This window comes from Ipomoea nil, unplaced genomic scaffold (genome assembly GCF_001879475.1).
Source record: "Ipomoea nil cultivar Tokyo-kokei standard unplaced genomic scaffold, Asagao_1.1 scaffold0802, whole genome shotgun sequence".
In the NCBI taxonomy this organism is placed as follows: Eukaryota; Viridiplantae; Streptophyta; class Magnoliopsida; order Solanales; family Convolvulaceae; genus Ipomoea; species Ipomoea nil.
This window is the reverse complement of record NW_017617230.1, coordinates 53085-67658: the sequence shown is the minus strand read 5'-3', so window position 1 is coordinate 67658 and position 14574 is coordinate 53085. Positions and strand designations below refer to the sequence as shown.

Here is a 14574-nt window from a genome sequence, read left to right as displayed (position 1 = left end):
AGTTAGGGGGAAGAATCTAATACAAGTTCTCCAAGATTTTGCATTGGAAAACTGCAAATTTCTGGGAGGAGAAGAACAAGTTCTTACTATACTTTATAATCCCTTGAAGTTGAGCAGATTTCTCCCCCGAAATTGCCATTTCATTCAATTTTCTATCCAAGATTTCATTTTTCTTTTTATTTTCTTTTTTATTTCTGCTAACCCAATGCACATAGGAGACATATACGGAGTAGAAGTGTTTGAATAATGGACTGTAACCGTGAGGGTCCGAAGGAGAGGGATATCAGAAAGCTTGGTTTGCTTTGCCGCCGCTTCTTGTTCTCCTCCTATATATAAGCAACCCAAGCTCGTCTCTTTTACGCTCACATTTCTTCTTTTAGCTATCGCTTTCGTTCGGAAATTCTTGAGATTCCCCGGAAAAATGAAGCACAGGAAGCTGTGTTTGCCGGCGGTGGCGATGAAGCACTTGCTGGCGGTCTCGGTGGCGCTGAATGTGGCGTTGGTACTTAAGCTGATGCATGGCGGAGATGAGGGGGTTGGGTGGCTAAAGGTGGAGGAGACGCTGGCCGGAACTCCAAAAAGGGCACTTCAGGAGATGAGTTCAGTTGTTTCTTCTGGTGGCGCAAATGGTGTGCAGAATAACTTTGAAAGTGGTTTGCAAGAACTCTACATCAATCTTGACCAGTAAGTCTTTTTTTTTTTTTTTGAGACTTAAGATTGGTCTTTGACTCCAATGCATTTGCTTAGTACCCTTCTCTGGTTCTTGTTTTTCCCAAAAATTTTATCCATTTTTTGGTCAAAAGAGTGAAAGGTAAAGAGGTCAAAAGAACTTTTTTTTTTTTTTTTTTTAATTTTTTGTTTGTATCCTCCATTGTTCTTGAAGGAGATGTACTTATCTTCTATGCATGTTGGAAAACTCAGTTTTTCTGAAAAATAAAATCTTCCATAACTGCCTTTAGCTGAATCAATCATAGAATGACTGGAAATACTTGATTTTGCTTCTTATACCACAGTTGATCTGCTCCATTTCTGCCATTAGTGCCTGAAAATTTCTCCTACTGTGCCTTCTCTGTATGTCATTTTTAGCAAATTATCTACTTTTTCCAAGATAAATTCCTTCTAAGCTTAGGGTAAGATTTGCATTTGGCTGTAAAATGGAGCTTCCCTGTTGCTGGGAGAGGGCAGGGAAACAACTTTTGCTGACAAAGTGTTTCTGAATTTTAGTAACAGTTCTTAGTTTGGGATTTATCTGTATTTTTTAAAGAGTAATTGACCAAATGTTTTACTGCCTCCTTTTTTTTTTTTTTTTTTTTTGGGTATGGGTTAGTGGGTTGAGAGAGTGGGGGTTACAAGATTATGACTGATATGGGTGGGGCAGACATTTTTGTGGGGTTTAGGAGTGGTGGGGGACTGGGGGTGTGGAAGGAAGAGAGTGGCTTGTAAGCTGTGAAATAAGAGACTGATTTCTTTCAGTTAAAATTCTTGATTTTTCTTCTTCTTCTTCTTCCCCTGTATATTTTATTCTTGAAGGTCTTATGTTTTTAGTGGGGTGGAGGTGATACTTTGAAAATCAGGAGTAAACAAATATACTAATATAATAGTAGTATTGGAAAATGAATTCAATATCAGGCCATGTCTTAAGGAATTTTTTTAAAAAATTCTTGTTGACTTTGTTAAATGCTAGGAGATTTAATACCGCATTTAGTCCTCGACTATAGGGGTTTTTCTTGATTCAGTCATGTCCTAAATGACTTTTTGTGCTTAATTGAGTCCTGATTTCGATGGTTTTACCTAATTGAGTCTTTTGCCAGTATTAAGCACGAAAAGTCGTTTAGGACTAAATAGAGAAAAACCATGACTAAATCGGGTAGTAACTCAATGCTAGGATGATCAAAGCACAAAGTTGTGGATTCCAATGAGGTGCATGATATACTGGGGAAAGAAAAAAATATACAAAAACATGATGGCTTCTATGAATCTCTCCATCTTTTGCTTCACTAATTCCCTCCCTCGAGCTACCACTTCCCAAGGCTAGGTTCTGTCGTTCCCCACCACCATGAATGGTGGTCCTTGATTCTCTCATTTACCAACATTATCATTCATTCTAGTGTTATGTACTTGTTGGAGGTCCTCAATCTACTCAAATAACCCTTTAAGTACTAGTATCTTTATTCTTTATTTGGAGGGTCATTTTTTATTTCGGTGTCACCATGTTAGCCTAAAGTTACTTTTAGGCTACATATAATGGCATAAGGTCTCTTTTCTAGCTTTGTGCTTCCCTACGGGCCTCCGTTTGCCATCTGTCCCTTGGTTATTGGTAATACCTAAAAGGCTCAAATTCGGGCGTGTTTAGACGTTAATTACGCTTTAATATCACCTAATTTGCTCGGTTCATATCTTTGCACTTACCAACTTTTTGGAGCTACTATTAGGTACTTAGGTCACATGTGTTAGCTATTGAGGACAATATATTTTGGCCCTGATGTTAACCAAACAGCTATCCAATCATTCGATCTTCTCATACACATCGGGGCCCGTAATATGGCACCATATTCTGGTAACTGGACCACTTGTTCTCGTTCACAGATACTAATCTATGAGGTTTGGCATGGGGGAGAGTCTATTTGCTAATGTCGTTAGATCTTCAATGAATTTTATTCTCTCTGTATGTCCATTTTTGCATAAATAAATAGTTGCCTCTCCATCATTGGACCATCTGAATTAAATGCTGTCTGTGTCATCGAGGACAATTGATTCAATGTGATTTTCAGATGCATTTAAGAATCACATGTGGTGCTTAATTAATGATTTTTTTTTACGGTCTAGGTTGGTACTTATTTTTATTATTACTTTAATCAACATGATACAGTGGTGATCCAACCATGTACGAGAGTTACTGGAAGCAGACGGGAGACAAGACCACAGTTGTGTTATCTGGTTGGCGATCGATTAGTTATTTTTCAGATACTAGAAATCTTTGCTGGTTTTTGGAGCCGGATTTTGCAAATGCAGCGACTAGATTGCACAATCTAGTTGGAAATGCTGCCACGGAGAACTATCATATCGTTGTTGGAACGGGATCTACTCAACTATATCAGGCTGTATTGTATGCCCAAAGCCCACCCAACACGCCAGAACCGATAAGCGTTGTATCTGCTACACCATTTTATTCGGTGAGTAATATATTATGTAGCACTTGATGTCATAAATGAATTGAGTTAATACCCAAAATGGTCCCTCGACTATAATGGTTTTTCTCAATTTCATTCTAAACGACTTTGGTGACCTAATATAATCCCAGACTTTCGTGTTTTTTTCTAAATTTAGTCATCCGTTTGTTATTCCGTCCATTTGGTGTTAAATAGAGGGAGAATTCAGTAATTTCAATATTGACATCTCTTTACTCCTAGACCTGCGAAGTGCGAAATCCATCTTTCTTTTACGAATTACTTCCGAATCTGCGAATATAAAATTTGATTCACAGATCCGGGAGTAATTTGTAAAAAAAAAAAGGATTTTGCACTTCGCAAGGCTGAGAGTAAAGAGAGGCCAATATTGAGATTACTTAATTGTCTCTTTATTTAACACCAATTTGATGGAATAACAAACAGAAGACTAAATTGAGCAAAAACACAAGTCTGGGACTACATTAAGTCACCAAAGCCGTTTAGGACGAAAATTGAGAAAAACCACTATAGTCGAGAACCATTTTGAGTATTAACTCTAAATGAATTTATAAATGCATTCAAACTTCAAAGACAATGGTTTACCTTTCGAATTAAATATGGCAAGATTGGTGTTTACCTGACATAGAATTAGTGGAGTTAGTGGTGAAGAATTGATTCTGTGACCACATAGATATATTTTTGTTAGATAAAACATATCACTGCTCACCGTGTTAGTGCATTTATTTGGTAGATAAGCAAAAAGATTATTACTTCTTAATTGAGTGATGCAAACATCTCTTTCCAACGATGGGACAAGTGTAGAAACCTAGTGAGGGGTGTGCGTATTTTAGGAATGGGGCAATGGCAGGGTGACGGGATTGGTCTACCTTGCCCTACATGGTAGTTTAGTATACATTAATTTCAGCAGCAATGGGGCATTTTTCTTGAATCTCTTATGTTATGAATCACACACTCGTAATCCCTTGCAGCAATACCCGTTGACAACTGATTGCTTGAAATCTGGGCTCCATAAGTGGGAAGGCGATGCTAATAAATTCGACAAAAACAGGCCTTACATAGAGCTTGTGGTATCCCCCAATAATCCCGATGGATCAATAAGGCAAGCTGTTGTCAATGGGACCGGAGTGTTAGTTCATGACTTGGCGTATTATTGGCCACAATACACTCCAATCTCTTATCGTGCAGACAATGACATAATGCTTTTCACGGTCTCCAAATGCACGGGACATGCTGGGACTCGCCTTGGGTATGCTGCTCACCTCAATACTTGTGATCTTAAGAAATCAAAAAAGTTTGTTCCCTTACGTTTTGGATTTAACCGTTTTGAAGTTTTCTATTTGTTTTTCTACTATTCTTGATTTTTGGATGACAGTAGGATTTTATTGATGGACTAGAGTTAAGTATGTTTTATACTCTGTTGTTTTCCCATCTTGTAGATGGGCTCTTGTTAAAGACGAAGAAATTGCGAAAAAGATGACCAAATTCATTGAGATAGTCAGCATCGGTGTCTCAAAGGAATCGCAGCTGCGAGCTGCAAAGATTCTCGATGTCATATCCGATGGATACGAGAAGAAAGAGAGCCACGAGGAAAACGAGCCCTTCTTTGAATTCGGGTACAAGGAAATAGGAAGGCGGTGGAGGCAGCTGAGAGCAGCCGCCACGGGAAATGGCAAACTGTTCAGTTTACCAGATTTCCCAACTGGGAAGTGCAACTTCAGCGGTCATGAGTTTGAGACCCAACCAGGTAAATCACGGTTTACCAATTCCCATTACGCCTTTCTCTGGACTATTGTGGTTCTAATCTCCTCGTCTTTATGGTTGTAGCTTTCGCTTGGATGGAATGCAAGGGCGAGAGAGACGATTGCGAGGGCTTCCTTAGGGAGCACAAGATCTTGACCAGAGGCGGGAAGCATTTCGGGTCCAGCTCCAAGTATGTGAGGGTTAGCATGATAGGTCGGGAAGAACATTTCAATGAATTTATACGTAGATTGTCAGTAATCAACTCTCTGGATAGTCCTTTAACCAAAGATTAGTGTTTTTCCAGTAGCCAGATAGATGACACCTCTCCTCTAGGCTAAGTAGTAAAGAGCAAATCAGTAAATCTTGCATATGTATGGAATACCTCACATTGTCTGTTATCTATAATCTTCTCCCAAAAGGTTGAATTCCTGACCCCAAGGGCCCCCTACACTTCGGCCCGACAGAGCATTTGGGAAGATGTTGTTATCTTTAATCTAATAGCATACATGGATGTATATGTATGTGGAAAAGTAATGCTTCATTGTGCACTTCAATGTTTACCCCATTGCCTCAAACTCAGAACATCAATTCCTCTTGCCATGGTTTTGCTGGTATCTATACACATGAAACTTAATGGTAACACTACATCTGTCTTGAATTGTTTAAGAAAAAGTGAAAGAGGGACAGCCAAAAAGGAGCAATTGTTATACCATAAATCAAGGTCTATCTTGCATTGTAGATTTTAGTCCAAAAAGCTTTCAGTTAACTTATGCGTCTTTAATTTATTTATAGAACAAAACATAATCTATTAATGACAAACATATAATTTCAATGTTGTTTTAGACTAGATTTCACAATATAGGGTGAATCTTGGTCCATGATATAATTTGTCAAAAATGAGAGCTGGTTGCATTGCTGAGAGGGAGATTGAGAGACTACTGTTGCATTATATAGAGATTTTTTTTAAAAAAAAATAAAAAATAAAAAAATCAATGAAGTCAATTGTAAACTTTTCAAATAATATATGTATAAATATAAACTTTAAAATTTTCAATGAACTTAGTAGCAAGTAGCAAAAATGTAGCCATGTCACTGCAACTTATAAAAAAAAAGTGTAATTTACCACCAAAGGAAAAATGACACTTTTTCTTCCTGAGTGATAGGCTTATAGCACTTCTTTCCCCTGAGTTATTCATATATCCACATTTGTCCTATATCCTAAACCCCATTAACAACGCATTGATGACACTATAAACATGCCAAAACATTGCTTTGGCATCAATTATTGTCTCATGAATGATATTCGAACAATTTGGAATTTGGGTACCACAATTAGTAAATATTCATCTTGCAAAGTGTGTTTAACAGAAATAGCAACTTATCCCATTGAACAATTTAGCTGCTATACAGTACACACTGTTACTTATGTCAGGCTTTGTAGTTATGTGAACATTTTGATGTTTAGTTGTTGGACAATTAAGCCAGGCAGGTCCATTTAGGTTGCTTGTGAACAAACACAAGTTGCAAGAACATAGGTTTTATGGTCTCTAGGGGCATTTATGTCATTGCATTCCGGCAACATGATAGATGTCCACTGTCCAAACATGTGAATCTAAACTATTCACAGAAATCAGATTTAGACAAACAGTGAATTTAACTTTTTCCAGAATTCATCTTCATAGTGAGCAATGAAACAGAGACCAGACAGAATATGCTGAGCCTAAACTCTGCTACACAAGGTGAAAACTCATGCTTTCTCTACTAGACCAAAACTGTAACATCAACAAGAAAATAAAAATAAAAATAAAAATAGCAAGATGATCCATAATGTACTTGTTATTGGAAGAATGCTCAGCAAAGCAGAGGTTGGTTTCAAATAAGCCTCAATTCATATTCACCGGCCATTGTTATGTACCGCACCCACGGGAGAGCTTGGTATCCACTTTTCTCAATGATCTTGAGATAACGAACCTGCTCGGATAATAATATGACTCTCATCATTCAGAATATATGAAATTCTAGGAAATTGTATAGTTTAAAAGATCAAGAATCAATGCCATCTTGTCAAAATAGATGTGCTTTGAACTGGCCTGGTGTTATATAACATACATACTTTAATAGAGGAGGAGAAGAAAATGAAGGGAAATAGAATGGGATATTTTCTGTTGTTACTTGTTAGAGTGGAAACAAAATGAGGAATGGGGGAGAAAATAATTCCACATCCTACCAAATATTTTCCACCCCAAAATGGGAAGAAAATTAACCTTTCTCTCAACATATAATACACATGACCTAGTTCCTTTTTGCTTCTAAATATATGCACTATATCCATTTCTCTCTCTGTCTCTCTCCTCTCCATTTCCTCTCATCAAAAAACAAATTTTCTTCTCCATTTCCCTTTCTTTCCCATTATCTTTCCCCTCAAGCATAAATGCTATATGCTTATTCTAAGCCAATGCTAACATTAAAAATGGTTATGGCCTCACTTGAACACAAAGGATAAGAGCATGATTAATTCTGAGTTGCCATTTCCAAAGATACTTGGAAGGCTAAAATCTAAACAGACTGAGCTAGCCTTAAGGCACTGTTGAATTTCACTTGCATACCCAAAGTTCAATTATCCATCAAAAAAGGAGAGACACTTCAATGTGACATTTTACATTTTGTTTATAATATTTCTCGGAATCTGAGGAAGCATTATTGAGCTGACTACATCATATTAAAATCGAACTTTGTGGAGATAATGCTTAAATGCTGAAGGACAATGTGCCAAGATGACCAATTAACAGTGGTTAAATTTGTTTTGAAGTGAGGAACAAATAATGGCTGGAGACAAGGACAATGTGCCATGATACTGACCCAGTGATGGCAATGGCCGGAGGGTGGGGAACAAAAAGCATGTATTAATAGAGTATGGTGAGCCCTTGCATAATATTCAATTCTTTTTAAAAAATTTGCAAATTAATTGTAAAATACTAAATCCACATAAATTTGAAAATTAATACTTGCCTACTCCTATAAACTTTCATCATGTGAAACTTTGGTCCACCAGCCATAGTCAGGATTGGTCTTATTATGTTTCTCTTACACTAGAACACTTGTCTCAATTTTAGTATGCAGCAGATTAGTGAATCTGGTGAAATGATGAACTCATCTTATTCTCTGCATAAACTTCAATCACAGTTCTACTACAGTTGATTTGAAATGGTGGACTCATGTTATCCTCCTGATTGAGTCAACTAAGAGAAATTTTTTGAAAGACCTATGTAATGCTAGGGTCAAAAGAGGTAAATACTAGCAGACCAGTTGACTGACTAATTTCCTAAAGACATACATAATGTCATCCTCAATGAAGATGCCAGTTCACTGCCACTACTAAAATGCTGAACACTAAACGATCTTCTGTTCCAACTTCCAAAATATTGTCCCCCCTCCTGTCTACCATTTATATGGCATGCATCTTCATGATGGACTATACCCAACACTTCTTTCAAAATATATTTTTTGAACTGCCAAAAATTTTATTGTTTTTATTTTTCTACTTGTACCCTCCATTATAGGGCTACACCACCTTTGATTTAATAATCTCAACAACCCAAGTCATTAAGAATGACTGAATGAGTTTCCTTCCCCATTATAATGAAGCTAACTTATCCCATTTTCTATCAAGATTATAATAGAGAAGCTTATGATGGAAAACTGGAAATCATCAGGCATATAAAATAAATAAATAAGACAGTATATCAAAGTTCAGTAACAGTAAAATGAAAACCCCAAGTAACATACTACAATTTATGGATGCTTTGCTAGAGTTTTCCTTTCAGGGCATTGAATCTGGCCTCTTATTTGGGTACTTTCTGGGTGCCATTGATAGGATTACTGAATTACCAAAAAACTTAATAATAATAATTGTGGAGGGACTAGGGAGTAGTAAAGAGAAAAATTATAATAATTAAATGTGCAACAACTTCATCATATTGGCTTGTTAAAAACAAACATGACTCATCAATTCCTCTAATTAAGACTCAAGGTTAATTTCCATTCTTGAAGTCAGTTTCAAACTTTCACATGCCCATCTGTTTTCTTCGTTCATCTTCCGTCTCAAGCACCTCTGTCAGCATATTTTATAGTTTTGCTTAAGACGTCTAATATTAATCCTGTATTACTTATTACCTCTTGTCTAGATCTTCTGGTTTATAGTAGTGATTGGATCAAATCATGAGATGCACAGTGGAGAAAATGTCTGATTTTGCCGAACAAACAAATATCATTCTCATGTGAAACATATGGTCACTCACCTGAATTCCTGAGATGGTAAAATATGGTATCTCAAACTTGACTCGGATTGGAGCTTTTCTGTCAGGTGGTGCATCTTCCGAAATCACACTAGGAAGTCTAAACTCTGACCTTAACATATACTCCTGTTCATTTTTGAAAAGTGAGGAAAGAAAATGTAGAAAATATTCCATATTTCTGTAATTACATGCTCATCTTACCTTATTACCAGGAAAGGATTTGATTTTCCATAACACTGCATCTCTCTCGGGTGCATAATTAGCAGATCCCATTGATGTGCGTACATTGGGATTTGTAGCATCAGATGGCACAGGTAATTCAATTTCCACATTTGTTGCAGTACTGTAGCATAAAATAGTCACCAGAAAATAATAAAATCCTTTTAAAGTGGCAACAATATATAAGAGAATACCATCAGCAGGGCATCCAAATGTATAACACAAGATGCATGTGAGGAATCACTACAAAAGATGACCATGCAGACACAAATCAACAATACACAGGATGTCGTTTATGGCCAGTATTTCAGAAGGCAAATTTATCGAGAAATTAAAGAACAACTTCCATAAAATCCAAAAAGAAATGAGAGAGAGAGGGAGAAAGAAAGAACTTACCTACGTTCTTTGAATTGGCTTCGAGCTTTGACCATAATTTCAACCCGACTTCTTGAGTGCCTTTCAACTTGTGCTTCTACCCAAATGAGTGGTTTTACCTAAAAGCATTGCACAAAGCAAGTTACTAATCCAGCTGAACAGACAAAATGGCATTACTCTAGTGAGGCACATCACTAAAGCAGCAGTTAATATTACAAAGAACATGAAGTGAACCTGAGTACTGAGTCTATATGTCATTAGATCAAATGAACCATCAGGAGGAATGAAAGATATTGTGCGGTCGTTTTCAAATCGCGCCAAACGTACACACCTAAAAAATGTGAAAACAGATAATTAAGAAATATTTCTTGTATTAATAGTTGAAATGAAGAAATAAAAACCTAAATCTTTGAAAGGCTTACTGATGAAATTTGATATCATCCAAATCAATGGCTTTTCCTTTTGTGGTTCGACCTTGAGCCTCCAACAAAACTCTATCATTGAGACCAAGCTTACACTCAGGCATACCACTGCAAAGATAAAGCACATAATTCTCACAAAGTGAAAATAACAGAACAACAAATACTCAAACAGAGATGTATAGCATTGTCAGTAAATTCTCTCTGTGATAACTATAATGCATGCAAAATGTAGTAAAAAAAAATTGAATGTAATATATTAATGGCTGAAAGAAAGATGGAAAATAGCATTGCCTTCACAGAAAACTAACACGGTGATATTTGAAAGACACCAAGCATGTCTAAAAGGCATCAATGTTTCATGTCAACTCTAGATATTTTGTTTGCAATGAGAAATCAAATCCTAAGCACAATCACCAGAAAACACTGCAACCTTGCAATCAGATGGAAAACACCCTTGCATCAAAAAGAGAAGTCCTTCAGTTTATTGCCAAATGCCAAGACTTGAACAGGCCAACAAAATAAATGCTTGCACTACGAAATGTAGGATCATGGGAGACTTTCTATACTTACACTGGATTAACTATGTGTATGAATGCTGAACAAAAGATTGACTAATTCAATTAAGCCTCCCGGATCCATTTGCAGAAGTCACCCAGCTTCCTATATTATCATTGTTATACTATGTAGTATAGATTTTACTATCTTATGGAGTCTTACGGCTAATTGGATTGATTTACAGCTTTAAGCTTCATCAATAAACAGAAAAAGTTTTATCAAGCAATCAAAAACCAGGACATGTTGAATCAGCATTGATATATTATGTGTAATAAACTATCTTGGAAAGAATCAAATAAGAAATTTGTTATAGCTAGACACAATGAACTGCTCTTTTAGTTGTACAATAATCCACATCAGCCTCCAAATAATTCTAAACTATTTAGTTGATAGGCCAAGTACCTAAGATAAGTTCTCATCTTCAATGCCCCAACAACTTCTGAACGGATAAGTTGACCATTGCTGTTTACAAGTATATTGACATGTTCCACCACATCCAAGAATACCTGGATTGAAATTGAAGAAACTTTAATATATATATATATATATATATATATATATATATATATATATATATATATATATATATATATATATATATATATATATATATATATATATTAAAAACAATAATACTAATAATAACAAAAAAAACTGTCCAACAAGAATGGCTCAAGTAGAAAGAGAAAATGGAAAGGCATACTTCATTTTTCTTATAAAAAACTCCCTCACTGCGCCATGAAACCGCATTTGTCACAGCCATTGGAGGCCGCTGTGCAACTTCCATTCTGTAAGCATCTGTCTTGATAAACTCACTAAGAATCTTAGCTTCTGTGTATTGGGGGTAACCGAAATCCATTATTTCATCAAGCAACTCATACTGATATATGGACGCATCATTAGTCCAAGTGTCCACTGAGTTTAAAACCATCATTTTTTTTTATAGAATTATTATTGTACTCACCACGACCACAAAGTTATCTCTCAGTGACTCCTCTTCCAGCTCTTCAAAATAATGCTTAAAAACCTTTAAAAGAATAGGAAAATAACATCTTACCCAATCATTACTTTATGGCAAATTTGTTGATTCAAAGACAAATTTGTAGCCGAAAGAAAGAGCAGACAAATTAGTTAGAAAACTTACATCAACTATACGGTGCAGAAAGAGGAGGAGGCTAGCAGCATTACAATTCTGCCGCGATGCTGTCAATAGATAAATATTTTTGTGCTGTATAAACATATAGGTAACACCACTATCATAGCATACTGGTCCATGAGACTCTATATCACCCTAGGGTACAAAAGAAAGCCAATAACCATGGTAAGAATAACGCATTATTAAGAACATCAACTGAAGTACTCTTGAGATACACAGTACCAGATTATGCAGTTAAACAACACTCAGCTTACATAGTAGATATTAACTTTGCAATAATTATTTTCTCTATAAGTTTTACAGCTCAAAATTGCATGCCAATTCAATGCTAAATTTTGATATTTATTGAGATACCAAGCCATATAAGAAGTGTTAATGATAACTCTACCATTATGCATACAACTCATCTATCATTAGTCACTTTACTAAGATGCTTCAATGTAATAATTCCATTTCTGCATTTCAGATGCATTTGCTAGGAGAATAAGTGAAATTAAACATTCTATCGATAGAGGAATTATCAGTCCAAACAAGAAGTATTATTGGCAACTCTACCATTATCCATAAAACCCATCTATCATCAGTCATTTCACTATAATTATGTCATGTCATAACTTATAATTCCATTTCCACATTTCATATGCACTTGTGAGGAAGAACAAATGAAACTAAAAATTCTAGGGACAGAGGAGTTATCAGTCCTAATATGACTCAAGCAAGGGGACTGGGGAAAAAAAGGTTCCATTGCATCAATTAAAAAGAGTGACTCTGAATTAAAATACAAAGTAAAAATGAAGAAACGGAAGAAACTATGATTTGCAAACATTTATCAAGCCTGCTCCTAAAGCATGTTAATTATAGTTTAGCTAAATTATCTTCATTTGGAGATTGTTGTTAAAAAAAAAAAAAAAATTAAAAAAATCAACCCAATAAGCAAGTTCTCACTGAATATTTAAATAGCACACTTATGCAGTTATGCCAGATTTTTCTTTTTTTATAATAAATAGTACTATATGACCATATGCATATCTTTTCTACATAAAAAATGTTAGTGCACTAACTGAGTTTAATTGGGAGTTACATCCATGAGGCACCAACGCAGGCAGAAACGGCACACCCATGCCAGTCATTTTTGAGAATGATGATTGGTTGAAACTCTTACAAATTCCAATCAAAAGAATGATTCAGTCTTTTGGCCCTTTTTTTTTTTTTTTTTTTTATATGGGGTCCCTTAGTTACATCGATTGACAAAAAGGAAGCTTAGACAGCATTATATATTTTTATACTGATACTTCTTTGAAAACTTTTTAGAGATAATAAAGGTTTCCAAACTGATGTCTGGTCTGTAAATGGGAAAAGCTATTGTTCCCAAGACCCATTTATTTTAGCTAAAATGAAAATTTTAATAGTTTAGTATCCTAACATGATATTTTAGGTTTTCTGAAGCATTAGGACATTAGGTGTTTGTCAAAAAGTTCTAAATCCTTTAATGTCTATATGATATGTACAAAGAAAAAAGGCATAAACTAACACTATTTTCGGGTTTCACACTTTTCATTTCAACTAGCAATCAGTAATATAAAAAAAATGGTATTAAAAACATCAAAATCCTGTTATTTAACCTCTTTCTCAATTCACCCAAAATAGCAGCAACCCCGAACTTGAACATGAATGACAAAATGCATGTAATTGAGATCCGAAAATCAAATCTAAGTAGAAACAAAACGTCACGAACACAACATGCAACCACTGGCATTCATTTTCCATGATACGCATACCGTATTGACCAGAGAAAACGAGCGCGTTAGAATGAGGTGTAATTCTCACCTCTTTCTCAACGAATTTGTTGAAGAACTTCTCTGCTTGGATCGGAGAGACATCGCCTCTGTAATCGCGGCTGATCAGGCATCTCCCTTTGATGTCCATGATGAACAGCGCCGACGTAGCTCCCGCCATCGACAAAACCCCACCTAAACACCTCCAGTTCACTCCTGCATTAGCATGAATACGCGTAGAATTTACGGCTGGGTCGTCGGATCACCGATGTGAACTTAAAACTGAGAAAGCTTCCATTGATCATTAAGTTCTGCAGAAGATATAATCTTTGTTGGGATTTGATTGCAGATGGAATCGCGCAGGAACACACGTGTCATTTCAAATCTACACTGCCTTAAAGAATTCGCGCCATAGAAGGCAAATCGGTTCGGGAATACTACATCCATTATGGTGTTATTGATTTTTTTTCTTTTTTCTTTTTTTAAGCATGGTGTTATTGATTTGAATGGGAAAAAACTAAGTGGAGTGAATAAATGTAAAGTTATTAGAAAAGTTAGTTACAAATATATAATAAGTTTCTAAAAGATTTTTTTTTCAATGTCAATTTTAAATTTAGATTCTTCGCGATTAAATGTAAATTGTTGTTTGAAGAGTTATCATATGATTGTGAAGTACTTGTATGTAGATGAGGATGATAGTTTGAAAAGGAAATTGATTGACGAATACAAGTTTGTATATGATAAATAACTAGAAATGTTTCATCAAATGGTGGTTTTTTTTTTTTTTTTTTTTTTTTTTGTATATAGTTACGGTAGAACACGTCAAACATTTCTATGGAGAACTTTATT

At 35.6% G+C, this 14574-nt stretch overlaps 2 protein-coding genes across 2 annotated transcripts; one reads left to right on the top strand and one right to left on the bottom strand.

The window, feature by feature from the left end:
* On the top strand, positions 1-5376 carry LOC109177167 (tryptophan aminotransferase-related protein 2). Its single transcript, XM_019326468.1, has 5 exons — positions 1-684; positions 2870-3173; positions 4157-4434; positions 4625-4932; positions 5013-5376. The coding sequence occupies exons 1-5, from the start codon at positions 422-424 to the stop codon at positions 5219-5221; spliced, it is 1362 nt and encodes a 453-aa protein (XP_019182013.1). The 5' UTR covers positions 1-421; the 3' UTR covers positions 5222-5376.
* Positions 5377-6540: 1164 nt separating this feature from the next.
* On the bottom strand, positions 6541-14066 carry LOC109177170 (AP-1 complex subunit mu-2-like). Its single transcript, XM_019326473.1, has 11 exons — positions 13778-14066; positions 11939-12085; positions 11759-11821; positions 11498-11674; positions 11197-11300; positions 10240-10347; positions 10052-10148; positions 9839-9936; positions 9425-9566; positions 9227-9349; positions 6541-6899 (listed from the first exon to the last, which is right to left on the bottom strand). Exons 1-11 carry the CDS (start codon positions 13904-13906, stop codon positions 6801-6803), a joined length of 1287 nt encoding a protein of 428 aa, XP_019182018.1. The 5' UTR covers positions 13907-14066; the 3' UTR covers positions 6541-6800.
* Positions 14067-14574: the final 508 nt, after the last annotated feature.